We start from the raw sequence: 26882 nt of genomic DNA on the forward strand, positions 1-26882 counted from the left end.
GAGTTCTTCCAGACATGCTACATCTCCTCCTGTCATCTCACCATCTCTTTCCTGTGTCCTTTTCATTTCAACTTTTTATTTTGAAAAATTGCAAACTGACCAACATATTGGAAGAATAATGCAATGAGTATCCATATATCTTGCACACAGTTTCAACAATTGTTATCATTTTGCCATATCTGCTTTTCTTCTCTCTACACTCACACAATACACAAACACGTTTTTCCAAACCATTTTCACATAAATTGCAGACATCATGACACTTCACCCATTAAGACATCAGCCTGCATTTCTAAAATGAGAACATTGTCCTAAATAACCACAATGCTAATCTAATAATTCCACAATATCATCTACAATATCAACATACAGTCCATATTCAAATTTTCCCAATTACTCCTCAACATGTTTTTAAATATCCTTTTAACCCAGTTTCCAACCATACATTGCATTTGGTTATGTCTCTTTGTTCTTGAAATGTAGAACAGCCAGTTTTGTTGCAATAATTATTTGTTTAAGAGAACATGCCAGTTATTATTTTATTGTTCTTGTTGTTCATCTTTACCCGAGGATATTTTTCCATTGATTTTTTTAAGGAGAGTGGAAGGGAGGGGGAGAGACAGAGAAAGAGAAACATCGATGTGAGAGACACTGGCTAGGATGATATGCCAGTTATTTTGTAAAATGTCCCATATCCTAGATTCTGATTCGTTCTTTATATTTTGTTTGTTTTCCTAACACTTGTACTTCCAATAAATCGCCAGTTCAGTCTAAAGACTTGATGAGATTCAGAGTAAGCATTTTTTACTATATTTATATTGTGTATTTCATATTGCATTCCATCAAGAGGCACGTGATTTTAGGAGGTCTTGCTATTGAGAATGCCAATTTTAATCACTTGCTTAGGGGGGAAACTGCCAGGTTTTGCCAATGTAAAAGTACATATCTTCCCTCTGTAATTATTAATTAATATATAAGGTGACTAGTGATACTTTATCACCAGAGGAATACTCCGGTCCTCAGTTACTTTTTACCCAACGGTTTTAGCATCTATTGATGGTCCTTACCTGAATCAGCTATTTACCTTTAGGGGTTCAAAAATGGTAATTTTTTATTGTGTTTTTGCATTGCTATTTTGCCTTCTTCCTTCAAGAAAGTAATTACTGCATTCAGGTTGTTGGGTTTTTTAATTCAATGGCATAATGTTTGGACAGTTTTTATTTGCTCTGTGGCAATGTTTTCCTGGCAATTGTTGGAAACTTTTGCTACTCTTTTCCTCTTTTACTTTATAGTGAATTTAATTTGATGCTGTGTATTACTCATTATCAAATGGGCTAGTTACTTGCATGAGGCTCCTGCAGAGTGGGCCAGGGTAGCCTTCCATCAGCCAGACGCAGGTTACTTCCTAGACTACTGCTCATCCACCTGGTTCTTCATGTAGCCCCAGGTGGAGAGGATCCTGCCACCCAACCCTTCATGCAGGATTCCCAAGGCCCCTGGGGCCTTGTTGGAGTGTACTCATTTTTAGGCGCTTCCTCATACCAACTCAAAATCCATCCCCATCTCTATCCCACAGTGGCTACCCTGCCCTCTGGAGTCCCACACAAAAAGCCTGATCTCCCATTTCAGCAAATACGGAGCCATGAGACCCCACCCAGGCCTGGTAAGGTCCAACCCAGCCAAGAGGCAAGTGTGTTTCTGAAGACTGGTCCCTTGTCCCCTCTGAAGGTCCTACCCTATGGCTGGGATGAGAGGAGGGAGGCTCAGAGGGCCACATTCTGTGAGCCTGCCCCAGGCATGCCTGTCTCCGCCTCTCTCTCCCCAAGGCTGCAGTTTGTCCAGAGCCCGGCTCCCTGCCAGAAACACACAGGCACAGAACAAAAGTAGAGCTGTCAAGAAGTTGGAAGGAAAAGCCGGTGCATTCCTGCTTCTTGCTCAGAAGTTTCCCAACTATGGGGCTCCCCGGACTGCTGGCCAGCGAGTCTGGACACAAACCTCCACAGCCAAGGTGCCTTCAGAGCTGCCCTTCCTGAGAGCCCCTCAGCCATCCCTGCAGGCTCTTCCCTATGGAGGTAAGCGTGTTCTTCCCCGGGGACCCTACCACCCAGGTTTGGGGATAGGACATGGGTTTCCCCAGCACAGGCGAGAAGGACATGGGCACCTCATCTCCTGGGAAAAGAGTCGTGGACACATCGCTTCCTAGAGGCCAGTGACACACCCACCCCTAGACTGTCCCACAACCCCTTGGGATGTGCCACCGAGGTCCGGGAAAGAAAGGCACCGCTGGATTCGTTTCACCCCGAGTGAGGGTTTAGGAGCGGAGGTGACTCGCTGGGCCTGGGGAAGGCACCCTCCTAAGGCATCCAAGACCGAGCAGAGGATGAGAGGGCTGGACTTGGATTGGTGCAGGCCCTGGATTGGGACCCAGGAGCAGAATATCTGGGCCAAAAGAGAGAAATAAGTGCCCTGGCCCCAGAAGCAGCCAAGTGGTAAAGGAGTGTTAGTGTCACCCAGAAAGGTCAAGGAATTCGGGAGAGACAGGGCAGGCCGGGCAGATAAGGCTCCAGGCTCTCCCCTTTGGGGCCACAGCCAGTTGCATAATCCTTCTATTTGCATTCTGGCCTGGACAGCCTACCAGAGTAGACCATATCAGACCCACAACAGCCCCATTTGTCCTGACACTCGGCCCAGGAGGTGACCGAAGGTGTCCAGACGGGACTGAGCAGCAGAGGGAGCCAGGGTGTACAGGTCTCCCGGCCTTGCGCTGTCGCTGGAAGATGGAGGCCCTCAATGTGTCCGTCCCACTCAACTTCTCCCTGCCGCCCAACTTCGGCAAGCGCCCCACCGACCTGGCGCTGAGCGTCATCCTGGTGTTCATGCTGCTCATCATGATGCTGTCGTTGGGCTGCACCATGGAGCTCAGCAAGATCAAGGCTCACTTCTGGAAGCCTAAGGGGCTGGCCATCGCCGTGGTGGCGCAGTACGGCATCATGCCCCTCACTGCCTTCGCTCTGGGCAAGCTTTTCCGGTTGAACAATATTGAGGCACTAGCCATCCTGATCTGCGGCTGTTCCCCTGGCGGGAACTTGTCCAACGTCTTCAGTCTGGCCTTGAAGGGGGACATGAACCTCAGGTAGGACTGGGAGCGAGGAGGGAGCAGCCTGGGGCACGGGCCACATTGGAGGTGTCACAATCATGAGGGAAATCTGGGCTACAGACAGGAGAGGGAATGAGTGGGGGCTGGGTGGATGGTAGGGTTCGAGGTGGCAGCATTTATTGTCAAGACCTTATGCTGGGCTGGGAGCAGGAGCTGAGGTGTGTCTTGGATTAAGCACCATGCCAAAGGGGCCACGCTGGTCCAGTGGCATCCTGGAGACCCCCTGCTCCCAGAGGCATCTCAGGTGGGGTGTAAGGATTGTTTTAAACCAAAGGGGCCTCTGGAGAACTTTACCTGCCTACACTGGGGGACAAGTTGTCTGCTTTGAGGCCAGAGATCTGACAGGGGGTGCAGGTTGGTTCCAGACATCTTCATGGTGATCAAGATTTGGCTTGGAAACCAAATAGGCACCTCCAATTCCTACAGAGCAAGCAGGGATTTCCAACGCTCCTCCCAACTATCCAGGCAGACGGGATGTCTTCCCATAACTTCCCCCATCCTCCCATCAGACACAGGAACATTTCCAAGTGAAGATACAACCCGGGAGACCCAAGAGTTTCCCAGCACCGGCCAGGTGATGCTGGGCCTCACCTCAGCCCAACTGGTGTGGGGGTGAGGGAGGGAGAGCGGGGAGTGGGACCAGCAGCATCCCCTATGCTGGCTGAGGAAACATCTGCAGAAGCTCCTGCCTTTGCCTAAGCCTCAGCCTCAAGCTGTGTCCTTTGGTTGGGTCCTCAGTTGAGATGCTTTTCTCTACTGAGCAGGGAGGGCAGTGGGCTCAGACAGTCCAGCTGGGTGTCTGTCAGCACCCTGCCCTTGGCCGACGTTTACCAAGGAAAGCCCCCAAGGAAGGAAGTCCCTCCTGGTGATGCCAAGTGAGGCCGGGGTGTATTTTTAAGTGAAAAAAAGAGAATGCTACTTTGGGTTTACCAGGACCCGCCATCTGAGGAGTCTCCACCCATAGGATTCCGCCCTCACCGAAGTAGACTATGGAAGAGAGGGGCAAGGAAGAGGCTTGGCCTGTCCAGTCTCCCACAGGAACATACCAATGTTGGAGCACCACACTGAGGAAATTCTTCCCTCTGTCTAATCCGCATCCTTCCTGCTGCAAAGCAAGCCCTCAGTCTTTTATTTTTTTTAAATAACTTTTTTGTAATTTGTATTGATTTCAGAGAGGAAGGAGGGGGAGAGATGGAAACATCAATGATGAGAGAGAATCATTGATTGGCTGCCTTCTGCATGCCCCCTACTGGGGATCGAGCCCACAACCCAGGCACATGCCCTGACCTCCTAGCTCATAGGTCGATGCTCAACCACTGAGCCACACCAGCCAGGCAAGCCCTCAGTCTTAATCTGGCCCCTGGACAGAGCTCGCTGCAGCCTCTGTGTCCTAAGAAACCCAGACTACATCCTAATTCTGGCTGAGAAGGGATGCGGGAAGTTGGCTGTAGGGAAGGGGCCCTCTGAGGACGTTTGCCTCTGTAGAACCGCAGAGCAGGGCGGGCCGGTGTAAAGGACAATGGGGAATATGTCAGTGTCAGTGGCCAGATACCCTTGCCTCTTTAGCCCAAGGGCACGGGCCAGGTCTCTTCAATACAGCTGCATGTCTGAGGCCCTCAGCCCCCACCCACATCCAGTGACTCAGGGGTGGGACCTCGATGCTGTCCTGCTCAGCCTCCCTGTCTGGGCATCTGGAGATGGTCACTTCTACCTGGGCCCCCCAAGAGGTAATGCTCTGCCTGGACAGCCACCTTCCAGCAGAGAGCCCCTTCCCACAGGCACCCCTCCCATGCACACTAAGCCACACCGCAGACCCCTGGCGGAGCATGAGCTCATCATCAACCATCACATGCTACCAGACTTTGTATTCCAATGTGAGTTCCTCCAGGACAACGTGCAGCATGTAGTGTAATTATGATAATGAGACCGACAGACATCTTCAGGGTCGGGCATGGGCAATAAAGGAACACAATGCCGGGAGGTCCCCCTAAACAGTGCAGGTGCTCTGGGTGCTCTCTGGGAGCAGGAACCCACCCCCCACCCACCTCTCTGTCTTTCCTCCCTTCCACTCTTTCTTTCTTTTTTTTAATATATTTTATTGATTTTTTACAGAGAGGAAGGGAGAAGGATAGAGTGTTAGAAACATCGATGAGAGAGAAACATCGATCAGCTGCCTCCTGCACACTCCCCACTGGGGATGTGCCCGCAACCAAGGTACATGCCCTTGACCGGAATCGAACCTGGGACCCTTCAGTCCGCAGGCTGACACTCTATCCACTGAGCCAAACCAGTTAGGGCCCTTCCACTCTTTCTAAAAATCAATGGAAAAATATTCCTGGGTGCGGATTAACAAAAACAAAAACACTGTGCAGTCAGAGGCCAGGTGTCGCTCAAAGGCTGCCAGGGTGAACTTCCCTATAAGCACCGCATCATGAGGAAGCTGAAGTTCAGACTTGCCCGAGGTTTCCCAGAATGTGTGGGAAAGTGGTGTCTCCTTCCTGGGACTCTGCCTCACAGATGGAGTGAGTCTGGGGCGGCCACCATCACATTGCAGGAAGGCAGGCACATTCAGGGAGGCTGGGCTGCCAGGCAGCCCCTTAGACAAGCTCCCAAAAAAGCAGGCAGCCCCCAGGCAAGGGAAAATGTCCTCGAAGTTGAAGCGAGCCCAGCTTGTCAGGGTCAGAGGGGGCCAGAGGGAACTGCCCGCTCTGAACACCTGTCACGCCCCTCAGGTTCATCTGCTCCCTCTGACCCTACTCACAGCAGAGACCAGAGCCACTGTCTGTGGGGGCAACAGACATGGACACAAGCCAAGAATTCCCACAGCTCTCCCCATCATGACATAGGGAACCCAACCAGGATGAGCCTGGCTCCCAGAGGTCTCCACTTCACCCGAGAGTCTGGCAAGGCCCTCCCCCCGCCCCCCCCCCCAGTTCCCTCAGCTCTGACACGGCGTTAGAAAGCAGGTGGTGCTGTGCCCCGAGAAGTCAGGCAGAGGGATAAATAAAAAAACAAACATGCCCTTTCCCCCTGACCCCTGGCTCCCCGAGAGGCCACCGGGCCCGCAAGTCACTATGGAAGAGGTCCCAGTCTCAGAACTGGAGCCTGGTCAAGTCAAGCTCCCACCCCACCCCACCCCACCCCCCATTCCTGTCCTTCAAGGTAAACTGGGGAGCATGACAGTCACAGATTCCAGGAAATCGGGAGGTGGGCGTCCCTGATCAGGGTCCAGCACATACCCATGTGGAGGAGGTACCTGAAGGTGTACAGTCTGTTCCCACACGCCTGCATGCACCAGGCACACCAAGTCCCAGAGCAAATTCCAGAGCTCCTGACGCGCCGGCCAAAGTAAGCATGACGCCTCTGCCCAAGGACATCCAAACAAGCCCACCAGTGTGTGGCCCTTCTCCTAAGAGGGATCAATAGCTAGCACCGTGTGCCCACCCCACAGGGAGCACCTCCCAGAATTCAGCACTATTGTAGTATAATTTATACCGTTACTACTTAGGTACCGATCCATAAGCAAGATACACTGTTGTGTTTGCCTGTTTTCAATGTCATACAAACACTATCCTACTACCCAAGTCATTTGACAACCTGCTTTTTTTGAGATATAAAGGCATAGAAATTAAATAGCTCCTTTGTGCATTTGAACTGCCGTGTAGTGTGCTTATATTTATCTATTCTCCTGCTGTCAGACATTCATGTGGACTTCACGTGTTGTTGCTGTGACCGGCCTGGTGCATGTGCCCCAGTGCTCACGTGTGAGAGGGTATATAAACAAAAGCAGGCGTCGGGTCATGGGGTTCACACATCTTCTACAAACTCTCTCTAAAGTAGTTGCATTTTTTCTATGTTTTCCTCCGTATTTGGAATTGTCAGACTTTTCCATTTTTGCCATCTGGTGAGACTAAAAGGGGTCACAGTGGTTTTAATTTTTTTTTAATTTCATGGGAGATATAGTACCTTTTCAAATATTTATTGGCCATTTGGGTGTCCTCTTCGGGAAATATATCCTTTGCCAATATTTTTTCATGGGACTATTGTGTTTTTCCTCACTAATTTGTAGTTTATATTGTTTTTATATGTTGCCACAGTCTACTCACAGTTTGGAGCTTGTCTTTATACTTCGATAATAATGTCTTATAACACAGACTGCTTATTTTAATTCTATCAAATTTGCCAACGTTTTTTCTTGACAGTTTATGTTTTTGGGGTTTCTTTAGGAAGCCTTTTATTACCCTCAAGGTCATGAAGATATTCCCCTAAATTTTCTTTGAAACGTTTTAAAGTTTTACTTTTCACATGGAGATATTCAGTTGACCTAAAACTTATTATGCACGCTGTGATCTTATTTTCTTTTCTATAGTATAGAGAAAATTCCCAGTACCACTGAGTTAATTTTTCTCCAGTAATTTGTAATGCCATCTCTCCCACAGATGAAACTCACAAATATGCATGGGTTTGTGTCTGGGATATCTCTTCTCTTCTATTGGTCTATGTGACTATCCTTGCACAATATCACATTTTCTTAATTATGACTTTATAATAAATCTTGATTTCTGAAAGGTAAGTTCCCTCTTCCTTATTTTTTAAAATTACACCAGCTATTCATGACCCTTTACTGTTACACTTGAATTTTGGGATTAGCTCTCAAGTCTACAGAAAATGTTGCTGGAATTTTGGTTAAATTTGCATTAAATTTATAAATAAATGTAGAGGCCATCTTTCTAATATTGAGTCTTCTCATCCATAGAAATAGTATAGACTTAGGCCTTATTTTATACCTTTCTATGAAGTTTTATAATTCACCCCTTAAAGATCTTGCATCTTTTTTATTCATTTCTAAATATTTTATAGTTTTGTGATTATAAATGGCACCTTTTTAAAAAATCATATGATTCTTTTTCCTACTAGATCAAGACAATAGAATTTTTTATATTAGTAATGTATTCAGAATTACATGGATTCTCTTATTTACTAGTTATAATTGAAGTTCACTTGGATTTCCTCTGTAGATAGTCCTATCATTGGCATATAATGAAAATATAATTTCTTCCTTTCCCATCTCTATACCTTTCCTATTTCTTGTTTTGCTGTGCTAGCAAAGACCCATATATAGTATAATTTACAACAAAGTTGATAATACTGCTATTCATCTAATTTTTCACCATTAACTTTACTGTTTCCTGAAGATTTTTTTATAGATAACTCTTTTCAGGTTCAGGAATTTCCATTCTGTTGCTTAGTGTGCTAATTTTTATCATGTATGAACACTGAATTTTATTGAGTGACACTTTTCTGCCTATAAAATGATCATACCATTTTTTTAAATTTGATAATAGATTATCTAATGTTAAACCATTCTTTAAAAAAAAAGAATAGTTTGTTGGGGTTTTTTAGAGACAGAGGAAGGGAGAAGTGAGGAACATCAATGTGAGAGCTTAACCTCGATTGGCTGCCTCCTGCATGCGCCCCCCCCCCCCGCCCGCCCACACACACACACACACACACACACACCCTGGAGATCAAACACGCAACCCAGGTATGTGCCCTGACTGAGAATCAAACCCGCCACCCATCCAGGTATGGGACGAGGCTCTAACCAACTGAGCCACACCGGCCAGGACCAAGGTTTTAATTTTGATGAAGTCATATTTTATGTTTTTTCTTTGGTTGTTTGTGCTTTAGGTGTCATATCTGAGAAACCATTGCCTAATCCAAGATCATCTCCCCCATGTTTTTGAATATGCATTATATTATTATTCTGTCCCAAATATTATCTCTTTTTCATTATTTCATATTTGACCCATGAGATAATTAGCTGTTTTGTTTTTCCAGTTTCAACTCTCCTCTTTTCAGAAGCCTAAGATATCAATTCTGGTCCCTCCGTTGGGCGTTAAAACCTAAACTTCCAGATTATCACAACTAACACTTGACCCGGCTTCATTTCAATCCACATTGTTTCATTAAAACACTGATGAGATGCTGTGGGAACTTAGCTCCTGTTTGTATCAGTCCGTGGTAAAATTGCCTTAGCATGTACCTCACCTTGCTTAAAGCTGCAGGACCTATCGATAACTTTAAATGAAGGCACTTTACTTGGCATTCTTTGTTTCTGATCCCTGGAAACCTCCCTTACTTTCTTACACTCTCACACATGTTCTTATGTCCTTCAGGGAGGGTTTTCCCATTATTCAGCCCACAGGATTCTTTAGGGTCTCTGCTCACCTCTGATAGCTTCTTGTCCCTGTGATGCCTCCCCCTGCTGCTGTTCTTGATGGCTACACTCTGGACCATTTGGACTAGGCTGTACTTGATGTTCATTAAGCCATAGTTCACCTGTATGGCCACAATGAAGATGAGGATAGGGCTGTGGAGAGGAGGGATACACCCTTACTGTGATTTTCCTGGGGTCTTGTCAAGCCTTCTCCATCCACCCACCTCCCCAACCTTCCCACTAGAATGGAAGTCAAAGCCACATAGTATAAGGTCAGAATCCCCAAATCCAAGAATGCTTCCTACCAGCTTCATTCTCTCAGCTGGTCTTTCTGGAAGGCCTGTGCCTACACAGGGTCCTGGGACTAACATGTATTACATTCCACATGGAAATGGTAATAGGACAATTAGGATACAAATTAGAGCTGGGAGGATGTATTATTCAGGCTCCGAGACTCACACTCGAGTTATCTTAAATAATATAAGGATAAAACAGAAAGCAAATAACGTGAGAATTATCAGTATTGGGGACTAGAACTGCAATCAAGATGCAAAGCAGGTCTGATGGGCAGGTTATCTGGTCACCCACTCAGCAATGGGTAGCTACTGCTGCCTTCTCTATTGCTCCCCATTAGGCCCTCCAATTATTTTGTTTCTACAGCTTTGCTGCTATTTCTTATTGTCCTTCCAATCACGGCCTCTGTTTACTTTTTCTTCACATGGTTTTGGCTTCTGCCTGACCATCGCTCCAATGACACCCCCTCTCCAAGGCCCAGGGTTCTATCACTGGGTCTCATATTCAGAATCTCCAAGAGAGAAAATGTTCTTGATGTAGTTAATCCTTGTTATCCCAGTCGGACACAGCCATTGTGTCCAGGCATCCCTAGGCTCTGAGACAGACACAACTGTGGGTCGGGTGCTATTCTGTGATCCAATGGGAGAAAGTCAGAGTGCTGAAGTCACACGGTTAACTTTCTTCTGAGTGGGCTGTGCCTAGGGCAAGTGCTCAGAGCAAAAGGAGTTCTGTTACAAAGGAGCTCAGAACACTCCTTCCATAAGGAAGCACAAGGAGTGCAGCAGCTGGACAGGCCTGGGTACAAATCCTGTCTCAGCCTTTACTACCTGCACAGTCCTGGACAAGTCAGCACTCCTCTGGTCCCCAGCTTCCTCATCAGCGAAAGGGAGCTGGCAGGCTCACTCCTCAGGCTACCGGGAACAGGAGAGGAAGCAGTGTGTGTGAAGTGCTTGGCAGTGTCTGGTACGTCGCCGGCACTCACCAAAAGAGTCTTATTAATGGGCTTTCTCTCTGCACTCTTCCTGTCTCCCATCCAGCATCGTGATGACCACCTGTTCCACCTTCATTGCCCTGGGCATGATGCCCCTCCTCCTATATGTTTACTCCAGGGGGATCTATGATGGGGACCTGAAGGACAAGGTGCCCTATGGAGGCATTGTGTTATCACTGATCATGATTCTCATTCCTTGCACCATAGGCATCTTCCTCAATGCCAAAAGGCCACAATACGTACGCTATGTCACCAAGGTAAGAGCGTGGGGGCAGGGCAGGGAGCAAGAATGCTGCTATCCTCTCAGGGGATGGCTTGAGGCAAGTCATTTGGGTTTTTTCTGTGTTGGTTTTGTTCCTTGTTTTTTTTGTGTGTGGGTTTGGGGTGTTTTTTTTAAAGACCTACTATTAGGACACCTACATCATGGGATTTCCATGTCCCCTGAGAATACTTTCAAAAAGTTAGGAGGAAAAAGAAAAACACCACACACACTATAAGGTATTTTATACTCATTACTAGAGACCCAGCACATGGAATCGTGTGTGGGTAGGGTCCCTAGGCCTAGCCTGAGACCAGTGCCATCTCCCGCCCGCTCGCCAGTCCCCAGTCCCGCCCCACTGCCACCCACCCAAGTTCCCTGTGGCTCCCCATTGGCCATCCAGCAATCGGGGCCTGCCGGTTATGGGGAGGGACCGAGAGGTGGTCGATGCACCTCATAGTGACTGGTCGATCAGTCGTTCTGGTCATGACACCGTTATTGTTGCTGGCCTTTTATTATATAGAATTTTAATAATAAAATTAAATTTTTATTATGCACCTACTAATTCTAATTTTTCTCCTACACTGTCTGAGGGTTCACTGTTCTCAAAGAGTTTATTGCAGAAAGTAAAATAGCACATGAGAAACAAGACCCAACACAGTGCACAATCAAGCATTGGCAGAGTACGAGGTGAGGTTAGTGAGGGCTGGGTAGTCACAGAAGGCCTCCTGGAGGGGACAGTCTTGAGCCAGACCATGAAGAAAGGATGAGACTTGGGTAAGCCTGGGACAAGCCTGAACACAGGAGTTCAGAGGGCACCGAGGGCAAACTTGGCTGACTGGTCAAGCAGCCAGAGGGGTAGAACCCAGGGGAACAGGTGTGTTCACACTCCCAGCCATTTCAGGAACAGGATGGGAGGAGAGGGTTTGGGGTAGCACTGTGGTCACAGACAGGGCATCATGCCACTGCCCTGTCCTTGGAAGAATCAGATTCTGGGAGGGCTACCAGGGTCCCTCTGCCAATGTTCATGACCTCAGAGCTCAGTCCCTGTCAGTCTCCCCTCAGGCTCACTGCTCTTCACTTGTCCTTGGGAAGGACTCTGCCTCCAACATTCTGAGGGCCTGTTTCTGTCCTGCCCCCGTTTCTGTGCCCTCGGGCCAGTCTCCACAGCGTGCTACCTGGAAGCCAAGGCTTAGCAGCTGCTTGAGCCCTGAGATAAAAGATCTGTAATTCAGCCCTAGCCGGTTGGGTTCAGTGGATAGAGCATCGACCTGTGGACTGAAAGGTCCCAGGTTTGATCCCAGCCAAGGACACATGCCCGGGTTGTGGGCTCAATCCCCAGTGAAGGGTGTGCAGGAGGCAGCTGATCAATGATTCTCTCTCATCATTGATGTTTCTCTCTCTCTCTCTCCCTTCCTTTCTGATATATATATATTTTAAAGGCTGCAATTCAGGTTTTCAGGGTTATTTGATTCTGACACTATCATTGTCAAGAGTAGTTTTGCCCTATGTCCTGACCCAGTCCTGATGCTGTGCCACAGCTCCCTTCCTGCCTGTTGAAAGACACCCTACTTCGCTCTTGGCATCTTCCGTTCTCTCCACCCTTGCTTCTCAGAGACCTCCTTTTACTGATCATGCCCCCCACTTCCACTGCTCCCCCATCTCGCTCTCATCTCCAGAACATCTCTGAGTTAGTTCTTTACAATCAGCATTGATACAATGAACTGCCAAACCTTTCTACATGAATATGCTTTTAAAACTCAGTATGTTTTCAATTAAAAGCATCTCCACCCCAAGCCGGCTCCTCCCCTCCACCCCCTGTGATTACCCCAATGAACAGCATTCCATTCAACATGCCCAACTGCCTGAGACAGAAGCTGGAAAGTTCTTCTCAGCGTCCCCTCCCCTCTCCCCCTCACTCAGGCTAATCAGTGATTCTACCTGCTTTTCTAATCCATCCATTCCTCCCATCCTAATCCACTGACTGTCTTCATTCTGGCCTCTATCCTCTCTCACTAGACAACTAAAATAACCTTTAACCTGGCTCTCTGACCCATTCTTACACTGAGGGTGGAAAGCTCAAACGTCATCATGTCACCACTGCTTAAAGGCCCTCATTGGTTCCTTACTCTCCCCCAGAATAAAGTTTAAACTCCTTACTGTGGCTCCTCAGGCCTTTGTTGATTTGGTCTCAACTGACCTCCCCAGTTTCAGCTTTTTTCTTTGCACATGTCCGTCCCTCCACCTGGACACTCCCCTCTCCAAGTCCCCCTCACTCATCACCTTTCACTGGGCTCACACCCACTCACCGTTTATGTCTCAACACAAATGGCATCTCCCCCAGGAAGTCTTCCTTAGCTCACAAGCCTGAGTAGAATTCTGGTCCTATTTACTTCCATAGCACCCAACACTGGGCCCTTGCAGCATTTATCATACTGTGTTATAAGCACCTGTGAGTTTAATACCCTCACCTTGAGCTCCTCAAGGAGAAAGACCCTAGCCAGTGGTTCTCAACCTTGGCTGGACATTAGAATCACCTGGGAATCTTTTTAAAATCCTGATTTCTGGGCCTCATCCTTCATTTCTTTGTTATGGGGTGGGGCTGTGTCTTAACACTGAATCCCAGCACCTGTCACAGTGCCCCCACAGCCCACACCTGATAATGAATAAAAGAATAAAGGGCATGTTCTGTCTCGCCCACACATTAGTAGAAAAAACAATTCAAGAAACGTGCTTGTGTTCATCATTTCATTTATCCACGATAGCTTGTGGGGGTGTAGAAATAAATTTTAAAAAAATCACAGAATACAAAAATGTGGTGACCCCTGATATAATTTAATACGACTCTACCCTTCCCCCTTTATAGATGAGAAACCCAAATAATTAGACCCCTAAGTGCAATTGATATAAGAACATATGCCTCATTTTTTACCTCTGAGTAACTTTAATCAAAAGTGTTCTGAGGGTGCAAAAATATCTCACATCTTAAAGCTGTAAAGTCCTTCACAATAACCTAACCTGGCTCCTACTTCATTCTCATTTTATAGGTAGAAAAACTGAGGCCCAGGGACGTTACTTGGCAGAGCCTAGATTATCAGTTAGTCTCCTGTTTCTGTTGTGCTGCACAACCACTGCTCAATCCCGCAGGAAAAATTGAGTCAAACTAACCCCCGAGAACATTGACAGGGCTACGATTCACCTGGAACGGAAGCACAGGGACCAGTAACAACCGCATAAAACAGTGGTTCTCAATCTTGGCTGCGCATTAGAATCACCTGGGAATCTTTTTAAAATCCTGATTTCTGGGCCACATCCTCCGGAAATTCTGTTTCTTTGTTACTAATGTCATGGCCTCACCCCATAACAAAGAAACAGAATTTCCGGAGGATGAGGTGATTCTAATGTGCAGCCAAGGTTGAGAACCACTGGCATAAAAGGTGATCTATAAAACACAGGTGTACATTAGACCCAACTTACCGGGGCTAAACCCCAGGGTTTAACCACCAGAGGTCAGCGGCTCCATTTATCAAATACTCCCAAACAGCACTCAGGCCTGTGAAGATGCAGACAAATGTGCGGTCAAAGGCAAAGGCTTGCTTTTATGGCTCCTTCATCTCCCTGTTCCATAAACTACAATGAATGACTCGCTGAAAAATGAGCCAACAATCATCCCAGTGGCTTTGCACACTTAATCCTCCTAGAGCAGCGGTTCTCAACCTGTGGGTTGCAACCCCTTTGAGGGTCGAACGACCGTTTCACAGGGGTCGCCTAAGACCATGGGAAAACACATATATAATTACATATTGTTTTTGTGATTAATCACTATACTTTAATTATGTTCAATCTATAACAATGAAAATACATCCTGCATATCAGATATTTACATTACGATTCATAACAGTAGCAAAATTACAGTTATGAGGTAGCAACGAAAATAATTTTATGGTTGGGGGTCACCACAACATGAGGAACTGTATTAAAGGGTCACGGCATTAGGAAGGTTGAGAACCACTGTCCGAGAGATTTCCAAACGAAAGTTAACTCCTAAAAACTGGCTCTGGCAGAAGGTATTGCTCAAACTCTGTTCAACCAGTTGCATTTCCTAGTGGGAGGTCATTGATATGCCAATATACAAGTTCAGGGTCGCCCTATTTAGAAAGGCAATTCAAGTAACACTTTGCCTTATCCATGCAAGGGTTTATTCAAGGCTGCGTGGTTAGAAGGTTGCACAACATGACCAGGAGCCAGTTTTACCATAAGCCTTCCACCACTCTTTAAAAAGGGTCCAGCCATTACATTGACTCAGCCACTCTACCTCTGCTTTTGCCATACCTGCTGCTACTGATGAACTAACCTGACCCCTTTGGTCACATAGCTTCTGCCAATTTATGGCTTCTGCTGCCCCCAGGCCTCTGTGTCTTTAATACTTGCATCTGCTCCTGCTTCCCTGTAATTCTGAAATCTCCCAAAAGGAGAGGATGCGACTCGTTGGGTCATTCACCAGCATGTGTAGGCCACCTCTGTGGGAATAGGTTGGGCCAGGTCATCTCCTGGGTCAAGCTGATGACATTGGCTGCCCATGAATGGGCACTCATCACAGTCTCAATCACTCATGAGAAAGCAGTGCAGACAGGTGGTACAAAAACCAGGTGAAGCAGGTAGCTGTGGCCATGAGATTTCCACAGATGGCAGGACTGTGACAGGAAACTTTCAGATGTGAATCTCTCCTCCTCTACCTATCTCTATATATAAAAGGCTACTATGCAAAGTGTCCCCTCAGGAGTTCGACTGGGAGACTGGGAGACCGGGAGTTCGATCACTCGCTATGACGTGCACTGACCAGGGGGCGGCACGGAACGAAGGAAGGCCCCAGCTGGCCGCCAGCAGCTGGATCACCAGCCAGGCCTAGGGACTCTACCGGTGCATGAATTTCGTGCACTGGGCCTCTAGTGAGTAATAGTAGGAGCTACAGTTTAGTGAATGGTTTTGATATGGCAGGTCAGAGAGGTTGAGTGACTCGAAGTTTACACATCGTGAAACCAGATGAAGCAGTTTCCACACCAGGATCACAGCAACGTCTATACTCGCAACCACTCTGCAGCCTCCAAGAGTGGGAGACCGAGCGAGTGAGAGCACGAGAGTAAATGCCCACAGAGAAAAAGGTCTGCCGGATTCATGGGGCAATTCCTGTAGCCCAATGCCCTGCCCCTCCCATTACCCACCACACTCTGGATGGGGTCAAAAGCTATTTGGTCATTCGGTAGAAAGCAACAAAGGACAGGAATCCGAAAAGAGAAAAAATTCAAACTGCAAGAGCAAACTGAGCAGCTCATCAGTGAAGTCATGTAATAAAATCTGAAGCATGTGGTTATTGATGAAATCTGTGAAATTCCTTCCTATCCTGGGATAGGAACTGGTTAGTACAGGTGATATTTTATATGACCACATCAGTTGGAATATGGATTTAAAAAACATAGAAATGCAAAACTGCAGCTGAAATTTGAGGAAAATAAATTTTAAAATGCTACCAAGACAACCTTGTGGATCTAAGTAGTGCCACTGAATTGTACACTAAAAAAATAGTTAAAATGGCAACTTCTGTGTTACAATTTACGACTATTTTTTAAAATGGTACTAGGGATATCAAATATTACACATGTGAATGAACTGAAAACTGAACCAACACATATAATCATTACATTTGCTATGTGTATATACTTATATATCGTTACTAAACAATGAGCAAGACCAAGAGCGTTAAATCTGTGCATATATTTTGTCATTTGGAGTGTGTCTTTCTCCATAATGCAAACAAGAAAATGCACTTTGAAAGTTTGCATCCTATGTCACCTGCTGAAAAATCTTAACATTGTAAATTCATTATAAATCTATTGAAAATTGAAAATTGTATTAAGATGCAACTATAACAAATTTGTAATAAAACTCAACATTGCTTTCATATTAAATAACGTATTTAATATAATTATTAAGGGCAATAAATGTTGCTTTCACAGCACTTGCCTGGGATAAGGTGGACACCTGCATTGTTTCTATGATGCCATTATTACCCAAGATATTTCTGAAACTTTCTTTTGTAACCAATTTGCAAGTCACTCAAGAAAGACATGTCTCTTTACATTTGGGATCTAAACCCACATTACCTGGCTTGATCATCCAATTTGCTTACCAGGTTCACTTCAAATGATTCTTGGCAACTTCCAAGAGTCAAATTCATCCTAGAACGTATGAGGTCCTTACCCATAAAGGAGGTATTTGAGACAAGTAGGACAGGCTCTAAGAATAACATCGATTAAGTTCCAAACTATTTGGAACAATGGCAGTATTGTTGGATTGTGTACACAAGCAGTTAATGACTTTGCAAAAGAATTTTTAATTTACAAGAACCACTTTGCAGGAGGACTGAACAGTCTCATTCCTTCAGAGCCACTTACTGAAAATCTGCTATCCAGAGATGTCAACAGATGCTGCACTTGGCTTAGTCTTTAGTAACAAGTGTTAATTGGGTCTCTGTCCTCCAAGAAGCTTCCTAGCTACTGAAAAGAATCCCCAAAACATGGAAAATAAAGGTCTTTGTATTCCCTCCCACTTCAAATACCAATTTTTAAAAATTAAAATGTCTTTCACCTCCAGTGCCCACCTGGGCTTCGCCATGCCTCTCTGCTTCTCCCTATCCCCACCCTAATGGCCTTTTCTCGTCCTCATTCACAGGGAGGAATGGTCATCATGCTTTTGCTCAGTGTGGCCATCACAGTGCTCTCTGTCATCAACGTGGGCAAGAGCATCATGTTTGTTATGACACCCCACCTGTGGGCCACCTCCTCCTTGATGCCCTTCATCGGCTTCCTGCTAGGCTACATTCTCTCTGCTGTCTTCCGCCTCAATGAACAGTAGGTATTACTTTAGTCTCACTGTTCTGTGGGCCTCATTCTTGTCCTGGTCTCTCAGGAAAAGGATGAGGAGATCTGAGACCTGCGGAAGGCATTTCGCCAGCAATATGTTCAAATGCATCAACTGAACAAGGGACTTTAGACTGAAATATTGGGAAGGTATTGAATGGGTTAGAAACATTAATACAAAGACCAACGGCATCTCTCTAATCATCCAAAGAGCAACAACTCATGGCTCCCTCCAGAGACTAGATTCCCCCTCCTGCCCAACTCCCTGGTAGCTAATGACACTGGGGTATCTCTGTGTCATTATGACAAATGTTGATCATATTCTTCCTCTTCCACATTTCCTCCTTTTTTCCTTTGACAAGAACACCATCAAGTGACAGCTCTGCTGACATAGCTGGGACCTCGGCTAGAGTCTAATCCAATTCACAAACAGCTGCTACTTTAAGGGAATAGATAACTTTGAAAGCCTGGAATGGGAACATCAGGCACCCTGTCTATACAAAGCAGTGCATGTCCAGAACTTTTGCTCTTTTCAAGCATAGTAGACAAATGTTTATGCAGGAATTTACATTAGTAGCACCCTAGCACTCCCGTCCCCCACCTCAAAAAACTTGTGTTTTAAAAATATAATTTTAAAATAATTATTCATACAAAAAACAAGTTGGGAGTTCCCAGTAGGAGGTGGGGTGGGGAGCTGGGTAAAAAGGGTAAAAGGATTAAGAAGTACAAATTGGTAGTTACAAAATAGTCACAGGGATGTAAAGTATAGCATAACGAATATAGTCAATAATATTGCAGTAACTATATATGGGGCCAGATGAGTACTAAAATTATCAGGGGGTCACTTTGTAAATTATATAATTGTCTAACCACTATGCTGTACACCTGAAACTAATCCTCCTATATAATAAAAGGGTAATATGCAAATTGACCCTAACAGCTGAGAACAACCAGTTGCTATGATGTGCACTGACCACCAGGGGGCACACGTTAAATGCAGGAGCTGCCCCCTGGTGGTCAGTGCGCTGCCACAGGGGGAGCGCTGCTCAGCCAGAAGCCGCTGGCCAGCACAGCAGCAGTGGAGGGAGCCTTTCCGGCAGTGCTTAGGGGAGCAGGCCTAAGCCGTCAATTGGACATCCCCCAAGGGGTCCTGACCTGCATGAGGGCACAGTCTGGGCTGAGGGACCACCTGAGTGCACAAATTTTTGTGCACCAGGTCTCTAGAATAAAATAATGAATATCAATTGTAATTAAAAATAAAAAATGTTACATAATTTTTAAAAATAATCATCCATTTTAAAAAACATGCTAATAAAGACCAAATTAGTACAGGATATAACACATGGTGATACAGTAGAGTCAAAAGACTGCCAATGACTACTTGACGTCAACTTTCACGACAGAGTGGTATGGATCATATACAGCCCCAACATCACAGCATCAAGTACCGCCAGAGCAGTCTTCCTCAGATGCTGAGACAGCTCTCAGGGGTTTTAGTGAATAACAATTATTTTAATACATTAATTACAATTCAATGAATTAAACGTACATTTATTAAATGTAAACATCCCATTCTTTAATTCATAAAATGGGAAGCAAAGCTGAGATTGTATTCCAATGATAGATAAATGTGGCTGAATCAAGTGTATCTTTTTAATCATCACGTTTTAGAGTTAAAGGTAGCAAAGCCAGAAACTTGGGAACAGGACAAGAGCTTCAGGTATTTCAATCCTCTACTATATGTTAAAAATTTTAATTGTCCTGTAAGTCCACTATAACAAGCCAATGATTGATACTGGCTCACACCTTCCTTTCCTCCCTCACCAGCTGGACATTTCTCCAAATTTTAATTTAGTAACCCTACGAAAGTGGACAAATCATCCATTTCCAAGACAATAAAAAGTGATCTCATAAACACTCCCTTCATGAACCCACTTCCACAAGGCTGGATTGACGATTTTAACATGTGTCAACTCCCCTTTTCCTGAAACCATGTGCACTCCACTCCCTGGCACACTTCCTGTCTCAGACTGTTAAAATATCTGGGGGGAGAAGATAGGGACGTGAGGCTGTACACTCATGCCTCTTCCGTGAGGGCGTATGGGGTGGTTGTTTTGTAACCTACACAGATGCAGGCGCACTGTCAGCATGGAGACTGGATGCCAAAATATTCAACTCTGCTCCACCATCCTCAACGTGACCTTCCCCCCTGAAGTCATCGGACCACTTTTCTTCTTTCCTCTCCTCTACATGATTTGCCAGCTCGGAGAGGGGCTTCTCCTCATTGTCATCTTTCGGTGCTACGAGAAAATCAAGCCTTCCAACAGTGAGTACTGAATTATTCCCCTTGGAGAACTCACATATTGGAGAAAAACAAGCTTCCGGCAAGGACCTATTAGATGGGGCTGTAACTATCACGTCACTAGAAACCAGGTAGCAACAAGAAGTATGAAAGGGCCTTAGCCTGTTTGGCTTGGTGGATAGAGCGTTGGCCTGCGGACTGAAAGGTCCTGGGTTCGATTTCAGTCAAGGCCACATGCCTGGGTTGCAGGCTCGATCCCCAGTGGGGGGCATGCAGGAGGCAGCCAATCAATGATTCTCTCTAATCACTGATGTTTCTCTCTCTCTCTCCCTCTTCCTTCCTCTCTGAAATCAATGAAATCAATAAAAAATGTATATATAAAAAAAAAAGTACGAAGGGCCTCAAAGAGCCAAGGCTACTTCACTCACTGCAGTTTTGGGTGAAGTTTGCCTCATGGGTAATTTGGGCTGCTTTCACTGAGGAAATCATGTATAGGGCTCAGGATGAGAAGACAGGACAGAACCATTTTGGCCAACAGATAGTTGTGAGACATCAGTTCTGTGAAAGGCCCTATTCACAAGAGTTCAGGAAATTTGGACTGTAGGTTCTCATGTCTTAGAACCAGGTCAGAGTCCCAGCACCACTGGCACCCCTACAGGAGGGAAAGCATTCAAGTAATGCAGCCTGATAACCCTGAATCCAAAACAGAGGATCCCAATTCTGGTTACACAGTAAAGAAAACTTAAGTAAGCTTACTGAACAATCGCTTTCACAATCTGGTCTGATTTGCTTTATACCTTAATCTAATTACTACTGGATTAATAAACTTCCTAGCCAATTAGCACCTATTTTCTAAGAGGCTCAGATCATTTCATTCTCTTCCAAACATAATCAAAGCTCAAGAAAGCTCAGAGTCCTTTCCTCAAAGCAGACTTTAACCCTACATCTTTTTTTCCAAACCAGGAAACAACCTTACTTGATAACATTTCAGTATTTTATATTCTAAACATCAGTATATTCATAATCACTCAAACCCTCAACTCTTATTTCCACGAATTTAATTGAGGGCCCCTTCAAAACCTTTTCTAGGCCCAGGGGACTGGTTTACACCCTAAAAGAAAGATGCAGCTTCCCTGGTGAAATTATCTTATAGTAGGCAAATGCAGATTTACAATGAATTAAGATGCAATCTTGGTATCAAGCAGTCAAAAAGAAATAGAGGATTATACTTCAGAACCATTTTATAAGTTTTGGTTCGAACTATAGTAGAGCTGTAGAAAATCTAGTTTGATGCTTATCCAAGAGCAACTCAGAAATCTGTTGCCCCTGAAGTCTCCACCCTCTTACCAAAAAAATGCAAGAGGGAAGAAAAATTTCTACAACAACCCATCAGGTTCCCAGTCTTAGTTCCAGAAAGGTCCGGAGTGCCCTCATGGGGCCATGCTCTAAGTATGGGTATTTGGCTCTCAAGACCTAAAATGAACTTCACTCGCAATGCACTTCAGAAGACCCCTAGGACAGAACTATGTGAAAGCACCTTACTTTTGGACCTAATGGACCATAAGGACCCAAGCAGGATGAAGAATCTGCCAAGTTTTAATGGTTTTGATATCTGTACCCTTCTACAGAGATGGGAGAACCGGAAAGGTAGACCCTATCTTCACAGCTCCTCACGACAGCCATGCAGCCTGGAAATGTAGACTAAACCAAATGGGGGAAGGGAGAGGCGTGGGAACCCACCTTAGAAGACTTCCCTAAAGTTCTTTTCTCCCTGACCGCTGCTTGCTCCCCAAATGCAGTCAACAACTTTGCTTAAATTCAACTCCCCTATTGAATTGCATGTACAACGAAGTTGGACATGGAGTCCCAGAGAGTCAGTATTCTGCTAATTAGACCTTTTGTTACTAGTATTACCGTTAGGTATGTTGAGGAAAAGCAAATCCTTTCTCAGAATTAAAACATGGGAGGAGAGATGGTCAAGAGATGAAAAACACAGAGCCCACCCTAGGGGTAAAATGGTTTTGTCTTCCAGATTGAACAAGCTTTATATTTACTACTCTCTCATTCTCCTACCCCACCCATAACTTTTCAACTTGACAGATAAAACAAAAATGATCTACAAAGCTGCCACAACTGAAGAAACCTTTCCAGCGGCTCTGGGAAATGGCACCCATAAAGAGGAGTGTCCCCCCCCTTACACAGCCTAGCCTTCCCCCAGTGACCTGGATTCAGGTCAGAAGACAATTCAGAAGGAAATGTGGTAAACTACAGAGAAAGCAGAAAGATGAAAGGAACGCACCAGCAGTGACTGAGTCTGTCTCCAACATTTCCAGCAGAAACTATCAGCAGCATCAAGAGTCTTGCCTGGAGGACAGATGGGGTGGGGAGGCGGGGAGGGGGAACGGTGTCTAATTCTAAAAGCCTCGCCTATCTCCAGCTTAGAATTTCATACTTGTTTTTTTTAAAAAGTTAAAACTTGCTCAATGACAATCCTTTGAAAGGAACCCAAACTGCCTTTTACCTCTGCATCCCTAAAACAGTGCCTGCTAGGCATATAAGTCACTCTTTCTCATTCTGGCCAGGTGGCTCAGATGGTTGGAGCTTAATCCTGTACACCAAAAGGTTACCGGCTGGGGTGCCTCTGGGAGACAGCCAATTGATGTATCTCTCTCTCCCCCTCTCTAAAATATCAATAAATATATCCTTGGGTGGGGATATTTTTAAAAAGCACTTGATTTGTGAACTACTCAAAAAATTTTTCTCAAAATCAAATACCCAAATCCAGTTCCAAGGGGATTTTGTTTTTAATATTTTTATTGATTTCAGAGAAGGGAGACAGAAACATCAATAAGAATCATCTATCAGCTGCCTCCTACACGCCCCCTACTGGGGATCAAGCCCACAACCGAGGCTTGTACCCTAACTGGGAATCGAAACCTGACCTCCTGGTTCATAGGTCAGTGCTCAACCACTGAACCACACTGGCTGGGGCCATTCCAGGTTTTATTACTAAAAAATAATGCTCAAAGAGCTGCAGGGTTAGTAGACTTCAAAAATCCTTTCTAATAACATTAAAAATCCAGATCCTGTTCCTTCCGTCATTACTGGGATTAAAGTACTTGAGAACACAAGTAAGACACCAAGTATGCAAAAGCAACTAGACAAGACAAACTCAAAAACTCAGCCATAATGAAAGAATATAATCCCAGTAGAGGGGAAAACTGTAATCCCAGCAAGGGGGGAGGGGGGAATTTTAACAAGAAAAAGCCAGGCAACAATACAAAAATCAATAGAATTGTTTCACTAATCAAATAATTCTATATTTCATCAGTTCACTCGTGGTTTTCACATTAAGGTCCCTCAAAATTCAGAGTTAAGATGCTGCCAAAATGAGTGGTTTCTCAAGTCAAAGAAAATACTCAAATTGATATCCTTGAAAGTTTCTCAATAAAATTTAAACATTTTGCATATTGTTCACTAAGCAGTGGGTCAAATATTAAATAACAACTAATATTAATAACATTTGCAAACAGCCTACCATGCCTAGCTACTTGTGATTTTCACATCATTTAATGATTAGATACAACTGAAACTGACATTAATTTCAGGACATCAGTCTGGCAAATGTCCAGGACTATCAATATTCCTGGTACCAGAGCAAACTTCAGAATCACTGATTTGGGCCACTAATACCCTATTAAAAATGAAGATATGTGAAAAGGTCTCCCGTTTATCATTTTTACATATTATATCCATATTGACCTGTCTATGCCAATTGTTTTCTCTAACATCTAGCAGACATCATCTGCTAGGAAACTTGGTTAAGTACAATAAAGCAATATAAGAACAAGTTTAGCTTTTTGAGGAAGTGAAGGCTGGAGTTAAGATTTATTGCCCTCCATGTAAAAAGGTGAAGGGGAATACAGTTAATATTGTGGTAAGTCTGCATAATGACAGATGATTACTGTGTATTATACACCTCAAACTAATGTTATATTATTATACTAGAGGCCCGGTGCATGAAAATTCATGCACTGGAAGGGGGGTTCCCTCAGCCCTGCCTGACCCCTCACAGTCCAGGAGCCCTCAGGGGCAGGAGGCGACCCAGTGATCAGGGGAAGGCAATGCTCCCATCACACCTCTGCTGCTGCCACTGCTGGTAGCACAAGCCTCGGGCGGCCCTGGGCAGCTGGGCAGTCGGCATCTGAGGCTTCCTGCGCCTCGAGCCGGCCCTGGGCAGCTGGAGGGCTGATGGGACTGGGGGACTCCAGAGGCAAGTGTGCGGGCCTGGCCTTGCTGTGCCCCTGCCACCCCAGGGGGGCTGATGGGACTGGGCACCACCATCTTTGAGGGCATGGCAGTCAATTAGCAAATTCCCTTATTGGCTTTGGAGGCCGCCATATTTAAGGGTGGGACAGTCAATTAGCATATTCCCTCTTTATTGGCTGTGGGCACTGCCATCTTTGCAACGGCATGAGGGTCAATTAGCATATTCTCTATTAGATAGGACTAGAGACCCAGTGCCGTAAATTCATACACTAGGGGGGAGGGAGTCCCTCAGCCAGGCCTGCACACTCTCGCAGTCCAGAACCCCTCAGGGGATGTCCACCTGCTGGCTTAGGCAGGGAGCAGGCCTAAGCCACAGTCGAACATCCTTAGCACTGTTGAGGAGTCAGGAGAGGCTCCCACCACCACTGCTGCACTAGCAGCCGTTAGCCCAGCTTGTGGCTGAGCAGAGCTCCCCCTGTGGGAGTGCACTGACCACCAGGGGGCAGCTCCTGCATTGAGCGTCTGCTCCTGGTGGTCAGTGCACATCGTAACAATCAGTCATTCCTGGTCAATCCACCCCTAGGATAAATTTGCATATTACCCTTTTATTATATAGGATACATACTATACTTTAAAAAAAATGTTACAGCCCTGACCGGTTTGGCTCAGTGGATAGAGCGTCGGCCTGCGGACTCAAGGGTCCCAGGTTCGATTCCAGTCAAGGACATGTACCTTGGTTGCGGGCACATCCCCAGTGGGGGGTATGCAAGAGGCAGCTGATCGAGGTTTCTCTCTATCCCTCTCCCTTCCTCTCTGTAAAAAAATCAATAAAATATATATTTTTAAAAATGTTACAGGCAAAATAGATGCTACTCTCAAACTTTCCTTACAGCTTGCTAGATGAAAGTTGCACAAAAGCTGCACTATACCCTGCAAAGGCTTGCGCTCAAGGCCACTCCACTCATGACTTCTCAGAACCTGGATCTGAAAATTTAGGCTAACTTGTTGGTTCAAACTAAGTCCATCTCCTCTACCTTTACTTAAAGGGTCTTATTTTATTGCCACACTGTATAGTAAACTATCCTATCTAATAAAAGAGAAAGATGGTAATTGGCGTATGACCGCTACCCTTCCCATTGACTAATCAGCGATATGCAAATTAACTGTCAGCCAAGTTGGCTGCCGGCAGCCAGGCAGCTTGAAACTAACATGAGGCTTGCTTGCTTCAGTGATGGAGGACTCCAACGTTCCCTGCCTGACTTGCCGGCCTCTCAGCTGCAACTCTAAGCAACTATGTTGCAAATATAGAAGCTAAAAAAACTCCAGAAACCTGCTTTACTCAGCCGGGCTTCAGCCGGCCAGACCGCAACATTGTATCAAATACAGATGGTAAACAAAGGCCAGAAACCTGTTTTCAGCAACGAGGCCTCAGAGCTAAAGCTGGCCCAGAATAAAAAAATAAAGAAAATAAGGAGCGGTTGGGAGCTTCAGTCACCTGTCAGCCTGAAAACGGCCCTCAGCCCCTCAGCCAGACTGGCCAGGCACCCCAGTGGGGACTCCCACCCTGATCCAGGACACCCTTCAGGGCAAACCAGCCAGCCCCCACCCGTGCACCAGGCCTCTATTCTATATAGTAATAGGGTAATATGCCTCCCGGCACCGGGATCAGCGTGACGGGGCAGCGCCCAAACCCCCTGATCGGCCCTGCTCTGTGGGTGATAGAATGCCGCGCCCCAACTGCCCCCCCCCCACACACACACACGGGCCCTGCTGTGTGTGACAGTGTAGAGCCATAACCTCCCCATTGGCCCTGCCCTGAGTGTGACAGTGGCGGCGCCCCAACCCCCTGATCGGCCCTGCTCTGTGGGTGATAGAGGGCGGCGCCCCAACCCCCTGATCCACCCTGCTCTGTGTGTGACAGGGGGCAGTGCCCCAACCCCCCTGATGGGCCCTGCTCTGTGACAGTGGGGAGCTCCTCAACCCCCTGATCAGCCCTGCTGTGTGTGTGACAGGGTACGGAACTCCAACCCCCCTGATGGGCCCTGCTCTGTGCACGACAGGGGGCAGCGCCCCAACCCCCTGATCCACCCTTCTGTGTGTGTGACAGGGGGTGGTGCCCCAACCCCGATTGGCCCTGCTCTGTGGGTGATAGAATGCCACAGCCCAACCCCCTGATCGGCCCTGCTCTGTGGGTGATAAGAGGGCGGCGCACCAACTCCTTGATCCACCCTGCTGTGTGTGTGACAGGGGGTGGTGCCCCAACTCCCCTATTGGCCCTACTGTGTGTGTGACAGGGGGGAGCTCCTCAACCTCCTGATCGGCCCTGCTCTGTGCGTGACGGGGAGCTCCCCAACTCCCTGATCAACCCTGCTGTGTGTGTGACATGGTATGGAGCCCCAACCCCCCTGATGGGCCCTGCTCTGTGCATGACAGGGGGCAGCGCCCCAACCCCCTGATCCGCCCTGCTCTGTGC

The 26882-nt window shown here is 46.2% G+C and overlaps 2 protein-coding genes across 7 annotated transcripts in view; one reads left to right on the forward strand and one right to left on the reverse strand.

The window, feature by feature from the left end:
* SMOC1 (SPARC related modular calcium binding 1) overlaps nt 1-8039 on the reverse strand; it is a 202010-nt gene extending 193971 nt beyond the window's left edge. For 3 of the 5 annotated variants that reach the window (XM_059692036.1, XM_059692027.1, XM_059691990.1), the window contains exon 1: nt 6397-8038. In XM_059692036.1, the coding sequence (XP_059548019.1) occupies nt 6397-6534 (138 nt within the window). In that variant the 5' untranslated portion in view covers nt 6535-8038. Of the gene's footprint in view, nt 1-6396 lie in introns of all 5 variants that reach the window. The other 2 variants (XM_059691998.1, XM_059692008.1) reach the window with 2 other exon arrangements.
* On the forward strand, nt 1828-22870 carry SLC10A1 (solute carrier family 10 member 1). Of its 2 annotated transcripts, XR_009452452.1 has the most exons (6): nt 1828-2072; nt 2631-3133; nt 10709-10919; nt 17651-17829; nt 18201-19558; nt 19968-20092. XR_009452452.1 is itself a non-coding variant. In XM_059692054.1 (5 exons), exons 1-5 carry the CDS (start codon nt 2778-2780, stop codon nt 22345-22347), a joined length of 1050 nt encoding a protein of 349 aa, XP_059548037.1. In that variant the 5' UTR covers nt 2303-2777; the 3' UTR covers nt 22348-22870. The 2 variants fall into 2 exon arrangements, 1 of the variants encoding a protein (XP_059548037.1); XM_059692054.1 differs by lacking the exons at nt 1828-2072; nt 18201-19558 and adding an exon at nt 22241-22870 and having other exon boundaries at nt 2303-3133; nt 19968-20164.
* The last annotated feature ends 4012 nt before the right edge of the window (nt 22871-26882 follow it).

Source organism: Myotis daubentonii, chromosome 1 (genome assembly GCF_963259705.1).
Source record: "Myotis daubentonii chromosome 1, mMyoDau2.1, whole genome shotgun sequence".
In the NCBI taxonomy this organism is placed as follows: Eukaryota; Metazoa; Chordata; class Mammalia; order Chiroptera; family Vespertilionidae; genus Myotis; species Myotis daubentonii.